At 39.0% G+C, this 18944-nt stretch overlaps 2 protein-coding genes across 3 annotated transcripts; one reads left to right on the forward strand and one right to left on the reverse strand.

The window, feature by feature from the left end:
- Positions 1-59: 59 nt before the first annotated feature.
- LOC119731604 (transmembrane protein 222-like) lies at positions 60-7335 on the reverse strand. Its single transcript, XM_038204800.1, has 6 exons — positions 7218-7335; positions 6378-6548; positions 4650-4734; positions 3824-3943; positions 3601-3728; positions 60-3060 (listed from the first exon to the last, which is right to left on the reverse strand). Exons 1-6 carry the CDS (start codon positions 7226-7228, stop codon positions 2982-2984), a joined length of 594 nt encoding a protein of 197 aa, XP_038060728.1. The 5' UTR covers positions 7229-7335; the 3' UTR covers positions 60-2981.
- Positions 4487-18607, forward strand: LOC119731602 (peroxisomal membrane protein PEX14-like). 2 transcript variants are annotated; one of them, XM_038204798.1, is made up of 8 exons: positions 4487-4522; positions 10298-10381; positions 11189-11273; positions 11489-11635; positions 12804-12910; positions 13362-13464; positions 15472-15652; positions 17050-18607. In XM_038204798.1, exons 1-8 carry the CDS (start codon positions 4502-4504, stop codon positions 17399-17401), a joined length of 1080 nt encoding a protein of 359 aa, XP_038060726.1. In that variant the 5' UTR covers positions 4487-4501; the 3' UTR covers positions 17402-18607. The 2 variants fall into 2 exon arrangements, with proteins under 2 accessions (XP_038060726.1, XP_038060725.1); XM_038204797.1 differs by lacking the exon at positions 4487-4522 and adding an exon at positions 7342-7527.
- Positions 18608-18944: the final 337 nt, after the last annotated feature.

Below are 18944 nucleotides of genomic sequence, written 5' to 3' on the forward strand. Positions count from 1 at the left end.
GGTATGTATCTCGCGTGAGTAGTGCTAAACATCTCCTTATATGGAGGTTAACACGCATGTGGCACATACTGCACAATGCGGCGCAGAATGCAGCAGTGCCAGACAAAAAAAGTGGTTAGAACCAGTCGGTGTTTCATCACCCGTTTAAACCCACCCACGTGATGGGCTCTTGACCAGTAGGAATGGGTAAACTGACTCGGGTATTTATGAATAATAATTTCTTCTTGTTTATTGAATCAACAAAACCAAATGTACAAATTCCAATTGAAATAAATACAGTATTTACATGCAACTCCCATCAAAATTGCAGACTCGAATTGTATCAGAAATAAATTGGCACAGCTATGTTCCAATATGTTATTCCATCTTAAAGTGTTCATAAGAAATGTGATTGGCTTTTAAAACTGGTAGTGGTGTGTATTTACAGGTTGTACGGGAACCGGGTACGTATTGAAGTTAAACATGGGTACCCTTGATAGAAACCCAACCCAAGATTCGAACCCCAAAAGTTGTCTGAAGGGCTTCATAGCTTTATGGTGTGAACTGCAGTTTTCATGAGGGTCATCTGTGGTGTGATAAAATATTAACATGAAATCTGTTTTGGTTTTCTTTGAAGCCTGGTTTTCATTTTGGAAACTCCCATGAATGGTATTCAAAAGGTTTCTTTTTCATTGTCTTGGAAGTTACTAAGTTATTTGTGAAGTTGGTTACGGGTACTGAATCCCATAATCTGGAACTGCTTCCTAACATCAGTGGTCAGGTTCTTGGGTAACCAACTCCAGTGCCCACCCCTAATCCTTAAGAACTCGTACAGACTTGAGAATTAATTCCTCATTGTTTTTTATGTTGTGAAGCCTGCACCTGATTCACGAAACTCATCGTATCTTGTGACGCGTCGTATCCCTACGATGCATCGCAGCTGCAAAGCGTCCTGCGATTCATTTCACAAAACGTGTCGGTGTATTTATAGCATAACACGGTGACTGTTGTATTTATTTGTTCAGCATACAGTAAATCGTCTTCTGATATTCAACAAAGAGTCATCAGAACGCATCTCGAATAGTTTTTAAAATGTAAAACAAAATGGTGGACGGGTGATGCACTTTTAAAGGAAACAAGCTCACGGTGGACTGTATAGCTACTTTGAAATTGGACATGTCGTAACTTGGGACGTGTTTTAAATCATTGTCAAGGAACTAACAACGTGTCAACACATTGCAAGTTTTGTGAAATGTATTGTACGACGCACCGCGAGTCGTCGCAGTGCTTTGTGAAATGGGGTGTTGAAAGGATACTAATGTTCAATTTTTACATCTACCATCTACTATTCTTTGCACAGAGACTAAAACTGGCTGCAGTTCTTACAGCAACAGACTGCTATTGCTTCAAGTGGTATTATTGTTTTGATCATTAATAAAATAGTAATTTCTTGTTTAGAGTTTACAACACAACTCAAAACCAAAATGTACACTTGTATCAAGATTTTAAAACATTATACAAATGATGAATGTTTTTAAGTGCAATAGAATACCGAAGTGTGACGTCATTTAGAACCAGAAAACGTAGTGGAAATGAATGGAGTACGTGCGCGTGTTGGTTCACAGGCTGAAATACGTGCTAACGTCTTTAACACGTATTTTGTGCGCATGATGTATTCACTTCGGTACTCTGTGGTAAAATTAATTTTATTTGGCGACAGACAGACGGAATATTCCATCTGTCAACAAATGAAATTATTCTTTCCATTGCACGAATGTGAAACATTCAGTCTTTGTGTTACATGTTTTTTACAAAACCTGAATGAATCCTCGTCGTCTGATTCGTCACAGCATAGAGCAAGGACCTTGCGATGCAACTTATATTTACCATGGAATAGAACTTATATTTTTTTGCGGAGCAACAGGGCCATGGGTTGGGACGAATTATTCATTGACGTGTGATCAACGACCTACCAACTAGATGACAGGGATTTCTTCAGGCATTGTAGAAACATTGTTAATTATTTACAGTATCTAACAAGTACTACTGATATTTCAGAATTTTGAGTGAAATATCCTTCAAAATGGATGTTTATTCACACCCCAGCATAAAAGCTTTTGCACTCCCACCAATTCATGTGTCTTACACAACACAGTGCACCAAAACCATACTTAACCAGTTCGCGTCGGATGACGTGTAATACATGCAAAGGTTTTGCGATATTCAGAAAGGAACCAACATCAAAATTTATTTTTAACGCTCTGTTGTTGAAGGTTCTTTATATTGACATATTATCTTCTAAGTTAGCTGGATGGGTCCTACTAAAAAACATTGTGCTAGATCTCAAAAACTCTCAAATATAAAGCCATTTTTCTGGTGATCAAGTGATTCTGAGCACGTGTGTTTTAAAAGTGGACCATCACGGTGTGACAACAAAGTTGGGCAATCATGCACCCTATTACAGTAAACAAATTTTTGTTATATAAACAAACAAAATAGGTGAAAAAAGGTTAACCCTAACCCTCAATCCTCCAAAAATGTCGGTTGATTTTTTGAGTACACATTGGTCGAGTTTGTAGGCTGTACCCAGCATTGTTTATGTTCAGCCATAATTGACTTTTGCATTATGCAATCCAAATAGGGATATCATCAGCACGACTTCTGAATGTCATCTGCACTGCCTCAACCCATTAACAGAATAACATGGTCGTCCCTCCACTGAACAAAATCAAGAATTAACAAATGATTTTGGAGGATTGAGGCTGAATCCAATTTTTACATGCACTTTATGGTGCACTTTACTATGAAACCCTTGTATAGAGTACCGAAGTGCGCCACGTATTCTGTTCCATGCACTAGGCTTTAGTGTGTGAAGACATCAGAGCGTGAACCACAACAATGATAGCTGACGTCACACTTCGGTACCCCATTGAATGTCAAGTGCTGGTTAACTAAGCAACTCCTACTAACTCTGGATCTCAGAACATTGCGGTAACTATCCATCACAGAATCAACACCAACGCAATGATGATGCCATACAATATGATCGCTGGCAACCATGTCTTCAGAAATCCACCAATCCTGCAAACAAAGATTACAAGAAAAGTCATTTTAAGTAGGTTTTTAGCGAGACAAACGTCTCCAACAAGCCTGTCGTTTTAATACAGATTGGCACAAAATGAGGCAAAACGTTTGTCACAAAGTCACAGTAGTGGTCAGTCACAAGCTAGCTGATGTATTCTAATGGATGATAGATTTTGATGGATAATGATGGATTCTGATTGGTAGTGATAGATTCTGTTGGATTGACTCACCCAACATATCGGCCATATATGAAAAGTCATAGTATTGTCACAAGTCATTGTAGTCAGTCACGAGCTTGCTGATGTATTCTAACGGATAATGATGGATTCTGATGGATAATGATGGATTCTGATTGGTAGTGATAGATTCTGTTGAATTGACTCATCCAACATATCGGCCATATATGAGAAGTCATAGTATTGTCACAAGTCATTGTAGTCGGTCACAAGCTAGTTGATGTATTCTAATGGATGATGGATTCTGATGGATAATGATAGATTCTGATTGGTAGTGATAGATTCTGTTGAATTGACTCACCCAACATATCGGCCATATATCAGCATGAGGAAAGCCAGCTTGATCATATTCCAACTCTGCCTCTTGTACTGCATCAAATTCAGCGCCATTGCAACGTGCGAATGACAGTTATCACAACACAGATTGTGCTAAAATAGAAGAAAGAAAATGCATATCGATTCACAATTTTAGTGACAAGCTTGTAGCAGCCTATTTTGTGACCTCTTTAACTCTTGCAACTCACCATTCTGTTTTTGTATTCTTCTGAAGCCTCCGATATGCTGACATCCCATGAGTTGGACTTGGCCTGCGCGTGGTCCAACATCCAGTATTTGGTCGGCTTTCCAAAGCCCATGTCATCTTCCTTCAATTACAAGCAATAAAATCTTTTATTTACTTTCATCAAATATTCAATTAAATATCTCTTTTTGTATCTATCTCTATCGTATCTAATGACTTTAGAGGATTTTTTTTTTCAGATCATGCCCAATGATTTCAATATTATTAGGTTTTGCCTTTATCCATATTTTTCATCAGAACTGCGTGCTCGGCAATTAGTCTGAAAATCTGGGACTCTCAATACTGTGTATGCGAGTCCCAAAACTTAAGATAGCAAAAACATGCAATACAAGAACATAGACAGGCACCTGAAACAACTAGTACCTTAAGTACTGCATCAATCAACTGTGTCAAAAGAAACATCTGGTACCCAGTCTCTATTCTCACACATTTCCATAGTCATGTCAACAGACTACTGAATGGTCAATCTTCTAAACTATACACCAATCTAATCCAAGGCTTCAAATTGAAATCATTTTGCATCACTCTCAGGTGTAAATCGTTGAAGAAAAGGTCTCCTTTCAAAATTGGATTGAGACTTCAAACTTGGCTGGTGAAATACTGAGGACCTTGTCTCTGCCTCATGAAAATTTTGGAGAATTTTGTGAATAAAGTTGGCCTGATTTTGTGTTGCATGTTTTTCTGCACTCAAGATCCCAATCTGGGTCAATTCAAAACTAATGTTTGTATTAAAAGGCCAAAGGACAAACTTGTTGAACATGTTAACTTACTGATACATAATAAGGACCTGCAAAGTCCCGAATGACGCCAGATGACATAGCTATTCCCATGTGGCCAATAAACGGGAAAATCCATCTACAGAAAAAAATAGAAAATGCAATGTTTGATAAATCAAACTGACATGTATTGTTAAATCACAGTCAACTATTTTGTTAACCTGATAAAAAACCCAGCAGCTTCACCATTTTTATTTTATTTTATTTGTTTAAAATTTTTGTTATTTGTCACAATGAACATTTTAATATTGATTTCTTTAAAAAGTTTTATCCACGGGAGACTGGCAGGGATATAACTCAAGTCTAGCCCAGAAACACAGACATCAGACAGCTACAGACAGACAGACATCTAGTCCGAGTAACTAGGACTCTACAAATTGAATTTTTTTAAATATTTGGACCTACAAATCGCCTTTTTTACCATGTCCAAATGTTAAAAAAAAGGCAGTGTATATTTTGCCGGAGACGGCAAACCTTTAGTAAACGTTAGTTTGCCGGATATGCACTGAACATGCGCAGTTACTGGTTTTTTTTTACTTAAACATTTTCCGGTGACAAGTTTTAGTCTGGCTCCATGCCAAAATTATCGTTGTTACCTCGTATTCACAAGATGGGATTCAGACCATTTTATAATTTCGGACTTTATTTCCCTTTTAAAAAAAATCCTCCAGAGCCACAAATCTGAAAAAGAAAATGTAATACTCTGCAAAAAATGTTTGAGACATGTTAAAATAATAAAAGAAGAATATTCTTATTTATTTGGGGATGAGAAAACAAACTTCAAAATGTGGTGCGGTCGGAATCGAACGCGAGTCATCCCGCTTTCTAAAGCCTTTGCTTAACCATTACACCAAACGTGCTACACAACTTTTGGTGGGAATTTAATACATCTTATAATTCAGCCCTATTTTAAAGAGTACAGCGCCCTCTGTTGATATGGATTGCCGCCGGCAAACCTTTAGTAATCGTTAGTTTGCCGTCATTACCTCCGGCAAAATATCCACTATCTAAAAAAAAAAGGTGATTTGTAGAGTCCTAGTTACTTGGATTAACTACATCCATCAGGATTTCTTAACGAAATCTGAAATGTTTCTTGTGTTTTCAACACTTTTGCAATGACCAACCTTTATTGAGATTATAGGATTAGCCTTTACTACTACTAGTAGTACTAGTTAGTAGCGACTGAAGGGCTATGAACATGATGAAGGAAAAACTTCATTAGGCCAAAAAAAAAAATACTTCTGGCATTTGAAAATTGGGTAGGTAGGTAGGGGATTTGTTTTGGGGTTTTTTGCCAATTTTTTGTGTGTAAGATCATATGGATAATGGAGGTGTCTGCGTGTAGTCAATGGTAAAAGATAGAAATTGATGGTTTTGGGTGGTCATGTTATTACTTTGTTTGGTACCACTTTGTTACTTGTGTCAGATTGCAAGTTCTTTCCACAACCATTGACAACTAGCATGACTAGTTACAATACAATCAATAATTGCAGATTTCTGAGATGAATAGAAATTGATAATAATCGAAAAAGCCACCGTACCTACACACACCTTGCCAACTCTCCTCCTCACCCCCCCCCCTCCCCCCTCCCCAACACACACCAAGCAGCACCCGCCCCCGCCCCCCCCCCCCCCCCCCCCCCCCCCCCCCAATCGCCGGCGCCACACCTCCGGATCCACCCTGGCCTGCGGATCGCGACGCTGGTGCTGATTGCCACTCACGTTAAAAACGGAATCGGTGTCCATACGACGCAGTAAGGATACCTAGTTCGCCTGTGATCGATAGGCTGAGGATCATACACACTGACTTTCACGTCTCGATGCATATCGGTGTTGTGTTTGTCTGAAGGAGGACCAAATTTGACGTCTTGATGCTGCGAATCCATCAAGCGACTGCGCAATAGCCGTAGCCTTGTTGCCATTTTGTGATTGGACGATTAACGACGTTCGTTTGTTCGCAGTTTAATAACTCCAACGTACGCGAGTACGACGTGCGTTTCATGTATTGTTTTTATATTGGCAAAATAAAAATGAATGAATGAATGAAGTAAAGAAAGGGGTTGATTTACAAAAATTAAAACAATACTTAAAAAGAAACCAGGGATCAAATTTTATACGCAAACGTGTATATGTATAAATTAATAAATTTAGATGCATAAAATAAGGGTTTTTTGTTCTAAATAAAGTATGTATGTGTATAGGCCTATATAAAATTAATAAATTTAGATGTATAAAAAAATCTAAAAGAAAGAAGTTATTCTTCCATTCCCAACTGCTTTATACACAATTGTCCAACGAATCATTGCGATGTGTTTGGATAAGATCATGCCATTTCCATTTTACATCGAACTGTCAAGATCTTCACACGTATGGGTTTTGTGAAATGATAAAGTTGTTCCTGCGCGTATATGTCACAACAAAATCCTGCAAGATCTGGTCTTGTATAAGTATGTACACGCCCGTACGTAATGTACATGATACGTACATCCATTGAACACAACGTCGTTATTGTCCAATCACAAAACGGCAACAAGGCTACGGCTATTGCGCAGTATCAAGCGCGTAGTTGACATTTTACAATCTAAAAATAAACTCGATGGTACCGCGCGAACTCTTCGTTGTTTTATTATATTCGATCATTCTGATTACCAGTGAAAGGAAATATTATAACCAATGAACTCTTGAGGGCAGCAGACAGTTATATGACGGCCTGCAAGAAGAAGAAGTTCTGCGCTCTCGGATTTTGCTCAACTTTTCTCACCTTTTATTGCCCGGTATGGGTAAGACATGCTGATAATTTGTAGCTGACAGTGAATGAACGTGAATCATAACAATGACGAGCACTGAGTCACTGCCCGAAGACCAAGCTAAGGTTGGTAAAAAATAGAACAAACAATCACTGTCGTCACATGCTCATGAGTGCTGCAGTGGCTATGCAGCCGATTCTGGTTCAGCACTTTTTGGAAATTTTTCCGGATTTTTCCTAATTCCGGATAGCTCCAAATAAAAGCCTACCCCTTTTGGATAAGTCTCTAATAATTTTTTTTTGGACGATGTGCATTTTGAAAAGGAAACTGTAACTTGCTCCTTACCTTGATACACATTCACAAAGATTTTTCTGATAAAATTTTTAGAAGAGGAGTTTTGGGCATATTTCCGACTTAGGGGCCTAGACAAAAGTTTCAAAATCATTTACGTTTTTTTCTCTTTTTAAAATTTGCTGGAATTTTCTTGAATGAACTATTTTTGGAAAATGAAATAATACTTTATCAGAAAATATGCTTGATTCGGTTGGCTCTGGCCATGCTGACTGGAAAACAATTTCTCGCGTCATTTTTTTTCTTCGCGTGAAGCAGTTTTGATCGATTTGGAACTGATTGAACCGATCCAGAACTAGGAAAAGTGACATTGGTACTTTTGATGTCGTAAAATCAAAATAAAAAGAGCTTAAATTTTGAAAATTGTTTTGTGGTCTCTCCATCACTCAAGGTAAACTTTTTATTCAATGTCACTTGATTTCAGCTTTTTTTTGTTTTGGATTTCAGCTTTTTTCCCCTCATTTGCCGTGTACAAAAGTATAGGAGATTTCCAAAGTTCAGCTTTTTTAGACCTTTTTCAGCTGTTTTCAGCTATTTTTATCAGTGGTCACTCACACCCCTGGGTGTAGCTCCACCCATATGCACCAAATAAGGTATAAATGGATTGTGGGTTTCATAAACTGCAAGATCTGGTCTTTTATTTTAAGGTCATAAGTCAAATAAGAGAAAGGAGAAAGGCCATATAAGACACTTTAATGACATCCCTTAAGCAAGTTGACGATGGCAGCTCCCTTTTGCTGCTCACAAAAAAAACGTCCGAAGACTTCGGCGAAGTATGTCGAATTGGAAAGTAAATTTTACAATGTTAAACTTAGCATCTGATACACACCATATTAGCCATCATTGGAAAAAAATCCTCTGTATCTTCAGAAATCATTTGAAAGTCGAATGTGAGCAACAGGAGCTATTTTTAATATCACAAAATTTTCAGCCATTTTTCACTTGCTTTCAGATACATTTGTCATGTTTACGTTTTACGCTGAACTCACTACTGAAATACTGGACTAACTCCGTATTAATCAGCCGCAAAACATACATGTAAAATACAGGAAAGCCAATTTCATAAGCTACTTTTAAATAAAAAATTACTGAAATTGCTCAATCTGTTCAAAGAATATCACCATTTAAACGCAATGACCCTAAAACCTGTTTCGTCAAAAAAAAAAGCAATTTATTGTGTATTCTGACTGTTTGGAACAACAAAGAAAATGACACCGAATACTTGTTTCAACAACTGTTCAGTACACAATATCTTGATTAACAACCCTTGTGAGGCAAACAATATTGATTTATAAAATCCCCCTTTTTTAAAAGACTGGCCTTCAAAAGGACTTTGTTGAATATTTGTAACTTTCAAACTGAGGTTTTATCGCTCGTGATGTATGAAGACAATTGCGACAAGGATTCTTGAAATCGCAATTTATGGACGAAAGAGGTTTTAGGGTCATTGTGTCTAAATGGTGATATTTAGTGAACGGATTGAGTAATTTCAAATTGTTTTTTTCATCTAAATGTAGCTTATGAAATTGGCTTTCCAGTCATTAATAGAGAATCTGTCGCGTCATGTTCCTGAATCTGCTTGAGGTCAGTGGTCATGATTCTCTTGGTTTCCACTGCGCATGCGTCAACTTTACCAACATGCATATCGATAGCTGTTACCTGTCATTCAGTAATCATCAGTTCAAAGTGCACCCACATGCATGCGCTGTTGACCAGAATTGAATGACGGGTGACAGCCATGTTGGTAATAAAGTTTCTTGGCAATGCCAGTTCCTACGTTCGCGTGAATTCACAGAAAGCTTCATAAGGAAGAATCAAGAATCTAACATCCACAAAAAGCGTGGCATTTTTATTGATGCCACATTTAAGGGTCTACCCTCTATCTAACGATATCATAGTTATGGCATACCTGCATGTTCTAATAATGTTACCAAGTTGTTTGGTATTAAAGTCAAATAAATTAAAATAGGAACCAGCTGCAACTACACGATCACTGAACTGTGGTGTGGAGCCCCGTAGAAAGTACATGTACATTTATATCAATGCAAACTATACACTACTACCACATAATACAATACAGGAAACAACACGTTCAATTCTTCTGTGGTGCTGAAAAACCGCTTTACATTTTGTCCCCAAACTTTGTCTGGTACTTATTGACACACTCACGTTCCATGTGCTAAAAAACACATGGGTTGAATCAGTTCCGATGGTGCAAAAAAATAATTGTAAAAAATCTGCTTTCCGTACTGAACAACATGGTGAAGTTACACGTATGGGAAAATCGGACGTGCGCGTGCATGGCTAGTATCCGACGGGCCAATCACAGGACACCTCCATTGGGCACCGTCGAGGCACCCAATTAAGGAACCCTGTGGCTGTATGGCTACGAGTCACACAAGAAGCCAATCCCGTAGACATGTGCGTCATTTCAAACCGTAGCTAGCCGGCCCAGCCTGATCTTCACATGTGCATATGTACAAGTAACTTCTCCATGTTGCTCTTTGTTGATAATGCTTCTTCTTTTTTTGTACATGTATATAGATGACAACTGGTCAACAGCCAGACGCATCAGTCACTCTGCAAAACGATGCCATTGCTAGCAATGCTGTGCCCAGGGAAAACATGGTAAAAAGGAAAACATACCTGTATGACTAAAATCAAAAGATGTGGCCATTGAAATTAACACAGTGATTTTTTTGTTTCAAGTAAATTTATGTTGTACTACAGGATTAGTAAGGACTGTTGCTGTGCACAAGAGCATTATAATTAACCAATATAATGTAATTTGACAAAACATGTTTAGTAAGGTTACTGAGATGGTAATACAGGGCGAGTCCAAAAAAAGAGGAAAACCCAAATGTCAGGACCATTTTGTTATTGAAGTTCTGCATGTAGCACTTTCAAAATCTAGGATATGAAAGCCCAATTAATAAGCTTTCTTTCAGTACAAGAACCATTCAAATCACTCATGTACTTCTCAAGTTTCGGTATTTTAAACACAAACACCGTTTTAAAGTTCTGTACACACCATGGATCACCAAAAATGTAAGTGTTCTTTCAGCAAAACGAAAACAAATCACATGTACGTCCCTATGTGAATTGTTTTCGTTTTGCTGAAAGAACACTTTTCACCTTTACGGTGACCCGTGGACAGAACTTTAAAACGGTGTTTGTGTTCAAAATTCCGTAAACTTGAAAAGTACATTTTTGAATGGTTTTGTACTAAAAGAAAGCTTATTAATTGGGCTTTCATATCCTAGATTTTGAAAGTGCTACATGCAGAACTTCATTAAGAAAATAGTCCTGACATTTGGGGGTTTTTTTTACTCACCCTGTATTGTTGCCAAAAAGGTTTATTATTTGATGAAGATTCACAAATAAATTGATCATCGTGTCCAGGAGAGATAATGTTTAGGAATGTTTCTCTTTCAGATTGCAACTGCGATACGATTCTTGCAAAACCCCCAGGTGCGCTCAGGTCCTTTATCTCAGAAGAAGGCTTTCTTACAGAAGAAAGGTAAATTTTCAATTATAAACCTAACTCCTGCTGTGTTCAGCTTTCCGTCGAATTACCAGTGCATCTCCTGTGGTCGGAGCAGAATTATTTTTCTATGTGGACTGTGTATGCCTTCCTCCATGCCATTGTCATTTATGACTGTAAAACTTGTTAAAAATATGATTTTGTGAACAAAGACTACATGTTATTTGCATTTATTTATTTATTGGATGTAGGCCTCACTACACAAGAAATGGAGATAGCTATTGATCGCTCAGGAACCAGGCAAGATGTGGTACCAGCGGCTGCCCCTGTACAGACACCCAGTAATCAGTCTATGTTCGTCCCTCCACCGGGAATTCCGATGAAGCATCAGCAGATGGGTAAGCAAGCTTTGTTCAAACCAGAAGGAACAACAAAGAGTGAAAACCAAAATCTACCGTGGAGAGCAGTGAAGCATGATAGAATCCACCTGTTTGCCCTGAGCTATCAATGGTATCAAATGTATTTCAACAGCATTGACCTTAAAGGGAATATACAACATTTGCAAACATCGAAAAAAAAACTACCAAGTTTTTGCGAAATACCTTAATAGGATGTTGGTAAATGACAGCCTGAAGCATCCTGTAAAATTATGGCACCTGGTATACTGTCATTTTCAAGAAAAGTGGTATTTTTGTATCAATTTCCAACGCTGATCGGCCGATCAGCGTTGGAAACAACTGGCTTTTTTTCAAATACTGGCCCCAATTGACCATTGCACTTGTTTGCAATCGATTACAAACCTATGAACGGGTACGAGCCAGCTAGACTGGTTCCCTGACCTTACAATTCCCCAATGTATGTAAACTGCTCTGTTTCTTCTTATATGGAGTCAGGGAACCAGACTACAGGAAAATGATCGTTTTTCTTGGTTTTTATAGCATTTTCGAACCCAAAACCTCCAAAAAGTCAGTGCAACTATATTTGCTTTATATTTCCAACCCCCCAATTCCATCCATTTCTGAAAATTACAGCAAAAGCAAATGATGTATATTCCCTTTAACCTTCCTCAATCCTCCAAAATCTTTCGAAATCCACCAAATGATTTTGGAGGATTTTTGTGGATTGAAGCTGAATGGATTGAAGCTGAATGGCCTAAAAGTGTAGGTTCATTTTGGAGGATGCATTGTGTTGAGTTTGTAGGCTGTACCCAGCATTGTTTAAGTTCAGTCATGCATAACTGACCCATGCATTATGCTCGATATCATCAGCACTGCTTCTAAATGTCATCAGCACTACCTCAACCCATTAACAGTAATTGTTGGAGGATTTTGCAGGATTGAGGCAGTGGTCATCATCCACTGAACAAATTCAAGAAATAATGGATGATTTTGGAGGATGGAGGCTGAATCCAATTTTTACATGGTGGCAATGGGAGGATTTTGCAGGATTGAGGATGGATCCTTGTCAAAAGAGCCTAGGTTTAAAAGGGTCCTCACCTCAAAAACATAGAATAAACGATGCTGTGGGCTTGGTTAACATTTGCTTTTAATTTTTGCTCTCAACCAGTTCCTTACGGGCAGCCTGTGCCGCCCAGATTGACAAGCTGGCGAGACTACACGGCCATTGCTGTCATCATCGGTGGAATGAGCTATGGAGTCTACAAATTGATCCAGGTATGCAAGGAATATCGGAGGCACTGTCTTGCTAACATAAGGGGTTGACCGAAATCTTGGCCTTGTTTGGATTTGTAGCTTTATCTTAGAGGGCATGTGTGGTCTAGCGGTGGGGCACAGGATTCACGATCGTGAGATTGTGGGTTCGAGCCCCGCCGTGGCCATGCGTGTTGTGCCCTTGAGTAAGGCGCTTTACCTCAATTACTCCTCTCAATCCAGGTGTTAAATGGGTACCGGCATTGTTCAATGCTGGGAAGGTAACATACTCGCTGTGGAGGAGCTGTGGCGATCCCCCAGCAGCATTTCATGGACTGGAGTCTGGCCCAATCGCTTCGAAAGAAAGATGGGCACTCCATTCCTGTGAACACAGGTTCATTGCAAATGCATTTCATAGCTCTGTGAACCACACTCTTCATCTCGTGGCATTTGTGAAAATGTTTTGCTGCTGCAGAATTTCCTGATGCCCTTTCTGCGCTCTCGGAAGGAAGAACAAGAGAGACTAGACAAGCTGGAGGCCGCTGTTCAAGAACTCAACAAAAGTGTCTTGCTGACTGGTGGGTAGACGTTTTAATTCACTCTGGCAAATTTATCAATGCTTACTTAGTTTGAACATCATCAAAGTGTAAATACATGATATACACACAACAGTCTCACTTTTAAACAACTCCCAGATAAAAATGGATCTCAGATAAAAGATGACATTCTCAATTTGGTGCATTTGAAATAAACGAATGCAGTTGTATTGCAAAACCATTTTGGTGCACATATACTGAACATACATGCTTTAAGACACTTGTGTACAGGGTGTATCAAAAAGAAGTATACACTCAGAAAAATGTCGACAAATATTTTTGGAATATCACTCCATACATATGGGTAGATAAACCTGTCGGGCTTTAAATGACACCACGATCATTTGGCACTTTCATGTATGACTTATCAAGGGCTACATTTGCAAGCTTTTAAAAACGGCTTGCGCACACAAATGCGATGTTTTTAACTGGATCAAAGGCAATAAGAGACAAATCTTACATGTGGATTTTTTAATCACCATTGACTGTGGAAATGTCATTACAGGTTAAAGGGAATGTACAACATTTGTTTTTGCTCCAATTTTCAGGAATAAATGAATTTGGATGATGAGTATGTTATAGCAAATATTGTTAAAATGACTTGTTTCACGTTTTGGGCTTGTAGATGCTGGAAAAACCAAGAAAACCATTTACATTTTTGTAGTCTGGATCCCTGACCCCACTTAAGATGAAACAGAGAATTTATAGACTTTGGGGAATTGTAAGGTCAAAGAATCAGTCTAGCAGGCTTGTACCCCTTCACAGGTGTGTAATCAATTGCAAAGAGTTTTTACAGTTTTTGCAGCAAAGAATTTGCAAGCAGTTTTTGAAAAAAAGCCAGTTTTCTCCAGCGCTGGTCGGCCGATCAGCGTTGGAAAAATGCCACTTTTCTTGAAAATGTCAGCACACCAGGAGCCATGATTTTACAGGATGCTTTAAACAGTCAATCCCTAACAATCCAGTAAGGTATTTTATCATAATTTGATCATTTCGTTTTGTGATGTTTGCTAATGTTGTATCTTCCCTTTAATCTTCATAATGACAACCATTACTTTGGATACAGACTTCTGCCCTCCTCAACATGTTATTTACGACACGCCTGACCATTCCTCTGTCTTGTGCTATGGCAGTTACCAACTTACCAAGAAAGACCTTTGTTTCTATGTGCACTGAAGTCTAACCATCTTGTTTGATACAGTCTGTTCAACGGCCAGAAAGACAATTCCTTGTGTAACAACATTCAGTAAATTTTAGGTCGTTGAGGAGGGCGAAAATGGAAAAGAAATGTGGGAGATTAACACCCGCAAATTTTTTTTTTTCAGGTCTTTGAGATTTAAAAAAAGCACATGTTGAATTTATCCTTTCAGTCAAATTCAATCAATCGACTGTTTTTTAACAGCTAAGAGCTCCCAGCCTACATAAGGCAGGATTGACTGGCTGGGACCGTTTATGTAACTTGATACAGCTATGCTTTGACTGTAGGTGATTGATAGGACAGCTGTGCCTATCACATGCCTTCTTTTGTCTGTTGAATGTATTTGACTAGTCACAGTGCTTGCTTGAAATATATGATCTGACTGTTGGTGATTAACCTGTGTAAAAGGCTTGGCAGGGGAAGAGGATTTATTTTTTGTCTATTCAAAAGATGGAATTTTGCGTCGGGGTGATGTTAATCAATATTAGGTTTTGCCCTTCACCGACGTATAAGCAGTGTATACTCGAATGAAAGTTTGAGAAATCACTCGAATGGGACTCGAACCCACAACCTCCTGCTTTCTAGTGCAGACGTCTTACCACTCGACCACCGAGCTTATGGGATCGGCTGGCTGGTTCGAATCTGATGTACATGTAGCAGCGGGTACCGCAATTAAACTATTCCTAAGATGGAATATTAACTTTGTTTTTGACTGTCTGGCTGTTAACACAGCAGGAGGGTTCATGTTATGTAGAGTATGCAGTAATGAAGCAGGCTTTTTCTTCTGTTCACAGTGGAGAAGCTAGAGACAAAAGTGACGTCTGTCCAGGGTCTACTGGAACAGCAACAAGTCAAACTAGACAGCCTTACAGCCAGTGTGGTGACCACCAGAGCCATCACATCAAGCAGTAGTAGTACCGAGATAGCTGATGTGAAGGCCGAGATCACCTCACTCAAAGGACTGCTGCTGAACAGGTATAGAAAGCAGTGGTTATTCAGTCATAGGCTGTGTCATATTTCATGCAGGTGAATGTTTATTTGTGACTGTGAAAGACAAAGAAATAAACTCGCCTGGTTAACAAATGAAGCCAACTTTTATAGACCAATACAATGTGTTAGGGACTGAATCTGGAGGATTGTACAGCATGTGTCAATAAAAATGTAGCAGCCAATCCATATATATTAAAAAGAAAATAACCACAATCTATTTTTGCAAAACCTATCTCTGTTATATCCCCAAAAAGTGTCCGTCTGACTATTTTTGAAATAAGTACAAAACATGAGGTCAATTTTGAAAATATTTGGTTGTGCAGATACTCCTAAGCCTTGGCCTCAACCCCTATGAGTTTCATTTAATTTTAGTCACGCATCACTACACAATTGTCAATTGATCACAACAAGATTTTTGGACCCTGTGACCAAGTTCCTTGTCTTATTCAATTTCATTGCTGTGTTATGTAAGCTGTGTTACTCCTTCATGTTGTAAAGAGGGCTGCAGTTGCGATTGGAATCATTTGCCTGGCTATCAGTCATCATGGCAAGACCTCACTTTAATGCTCAATGGCAAATGATTCCAATCCCAAACCACATCAGCCATTTTTTCCACAACATGAAGGCTTCTACACAGCTTAAATAACACAGCACTGGAATTGATTAAGTCGTGAACTTAGTCACAGGGTCCAAAAATGTCAATTGACAATTGTGCAGTGAAACACAATTTTTTTGAAACACTGTAGTGAATGGTAGGTTAATCAAGTGATTTTATGTTGGAGAAAAAAAATAGCTGTCTGAAACGAAACATTTGTTTCTTGGCCCCATGTTTTTTCCAAGCTTGCAAGCCACGGTTGTATTGCCATATTGAAGAATCCTTGTTGGTTTACCAGAAATAATAAATAACTTAAAGGTAGGGTAGATCATTTGCAGCTATCCAAAAAGTAACTGTCCAAATTATTGTTGAAAAGCATACTTGGTTTGAAGATAGTAATGGCACTAAACTCCCTGTGAAATTATTCTTTCTTGCATGCTGTCATGAACAATGAAAAAAGGCCATTTCCAACGATGCGTCTAAAGACTCATTTTTGGAAATTTCCATTTGTAGTTCGTTTTTAATTCAGTGAAGCCATGAATGGGTGCGTGCAAGCGTTGATACGATGCACGCACACGCCCAGTTGTCGTAATTCGTCGGTTCAGTGCGCGCCATTGCGTAACTGCAATCGGCTGAATGAGAACGTCTACCAGACGCTGAATTCGGGCACAACTCAAATCATGATTCAGCAACTTTTGATTCAGCAAACTTTCCAAGACTTGCGTGTCATCTCTGATTGAGTGTTATTTGATCTTATCTGACAGTTTGTATTTTGATTCTCTGACAGGCACCAGTTTCCTGCCACTCCACAGCCATCTCCCATCCCATCCTGGCAACGTGTTAACCCAGCCACTGACTCAACTCCCAGAAAACCGCTCGAATCTCAACCCCAGCAAACCGCCGACCAGCAGACCACCGACCAGCAGACCACAGGGACGAAGACAGCCACTGCCAACATCCTGAATGCCTCTGAAGTGGGCGTGACCAACGGTGACCTTGGTGTTGTCAATCACAGTGAGGGCGTGGCTAATGATGATGATGAGACCCTTGATATGAATATTCATGAGAATGGGACAGCTCTCAAGGATGACACTGCCGGAGAATTGGCCAATCAAATGGATGTTGCCCAGGCAACTTGAATACACATGCAACCATAATGCCATCCCACACAAAAACTAATGATCAAAATTTCCGAAATTATCGCATTTCATTGAGCTGCGGCTGCGTGGAGCGTTTGTTACTAATTAACTAACGAACTAACACACGGACCAACTGAGATGCACAATGATTTGTTGCTAAGAGTTTGGTCATAATTTAACAAAAAATCATGACACGTATGATTTTGATTCTTAATGATTTAAAGTCGATGAGCTTGTTTATGTAATTTTCTCGTGTTCCACCCTTAATCAGACACATGAAACACGAATTAATTTTTGCACTAGTTCCACATGCAAATTTTCCTAATATCTTCTTTTGTGTTTAAGTGATGCAATTGATTCGCTCTTTGCAAGCTTCCGCCAAAGCATGCAGACCCTCGATCGGACAACTTTACAAGCATAGCCGGTTCAGTGATTCCCGTGTATACACGGGAATCCTTATTCGGCTGTTTTTATTGTGTAAAGTTCCCAGATCGAGGCTGTGCGTGCTCATGGCGTAGCGTGCAAAGAGCGAATTGTTGCAGAATGAAGAGATTCTCAGAATGTGATCCAAAATAGGGGTGTGCATTTACGGGTAGTACAGGAACCAGGTACACGATTGAAGTAAAACTAGGGGTACTCCGGTACCCGTTAAAAAAAATCACACCAAATATGCCAAAATTCAAATCTGGGAAGTTGCTGTTGAGATTGTTTACAAAGGTCCGCACGATAATACTACCGCATCGGCGCATCAATATGTCAACACACAAGTGTGTACATTGAGCTTTATAGCTTAACGGTGTAAACTGCTGCTTATGCAATCGTCATAAAATGTGAATTTGTTTTGTTTTCCCATGTGGCCTGGTTTTCATTTTGAAAATTCCCCACAAATGACTTCAAAACCTATAATTTTCATTGTCTGAGAAGTTACTAACTAATTTGTAAAGTTGGTTATGGGTAACCGATCTCATAATCTGAAACCGGTTCCCGAGTCTGTTCCCGACATAAACGGTTTCGGTTACTCGGATACCTGGTTCTGATGCACAGCCCTAATCCAACAAGTGTTTTGAAGTATTTTTATTTTCTTAATTTGGTAATTAATTGTGTTTTAGATATATCCCTACTAATTCCCCAATGATCGTCAATTTGGAACATCAGAGAATAAAAGATTGATATTGTAAATAAATATATATTGTTTAATTGAAACTAGTTGTTTGTCTTGAGTAATTTATCTTCGATGTTTGTCTCATTTTAAAAACCATGCTTTTGCTATGCCATTATGGAACCTTGGTACATTAGAGATGGAGGGTCTAAATTCTCAAAACCCAAACTGGCCGGGAGCAAAAGTCCAAAAAGGAGCCCAGCTTCAATTGTTTGGGGGTCGCATTTGTAAGCTCCGACGGGGATAATTTTGATACATTTCATGCAAGACCACCAGATACTATTGTGCACTTGCTCTTGTTTAATGTTGGGGACCACCCAGTGGCTATCCAGACGAGGGAAGGGGGCACCTTGCCTTGCCCCTCCTTTTGGATCTTTTTGACAA

The sequence above is a fragment of the Patiria miniata genome, unplaced genomic scaffold (genome assembly GCF_015706575.1).
Source record: "Patiria miniata isolate m_02_andy unplaced genomic scaffold, ASM1570657v1 HiC_scaffold_24, whole genome shotgun sequence".
NCBI lineage: Eukaryota > Metazoa > Echinodermata > Asteroidea > Valvatida > Asterinidae > Patiria > Patiria miniata.

What these genes read in the sequence shown, in the direction of transcription:
- LOC119731602 (XM_038204797.1), top strand. Translation starts at nt 7,489, where the DNA reads ATGACGAGCACTGAGTCACTGCCCGAAGACCAAGCTAAG. An exon ending in GATGAAGCATCAGCAGATGG is followed by an intron (nt 11,636 to 12,803) that starts GTAAGCAAGCTT and finishes GCTCTCAACCAG; the next exon opens with TTCCTTACGGGCAGCCTGTG. An exon ending in GAGTCTACAAATTGATCCAG is followed by an intron (nt 12,911 to 13,361) that starts GTATGCAAGGAA and finishes TTGCTGCTGCAG; the next exon opens with AATTTCCTGATGCCCTTTCT.
- LOC119731604 (XM_038204800.1), bottom strand. An exon ending in ACACCGATTCCGTTTTTAAC is followed by an intron (nt 4,735 to 6,377) that starts GTGAGTGGCAAT and finishes TTTTTTCTGTAG; the next exon opens with ATGGATTTTCCCGTTTATTG. An exon ending in CAGGTCCTTATTATGTATCA is followed by an intron (nt 3,944 to 4,649) that starts GTAAGTTAACAT and finishes TTGTAATTGAAG; the next exon opens with GAAGATGACATGGGCTTTGG.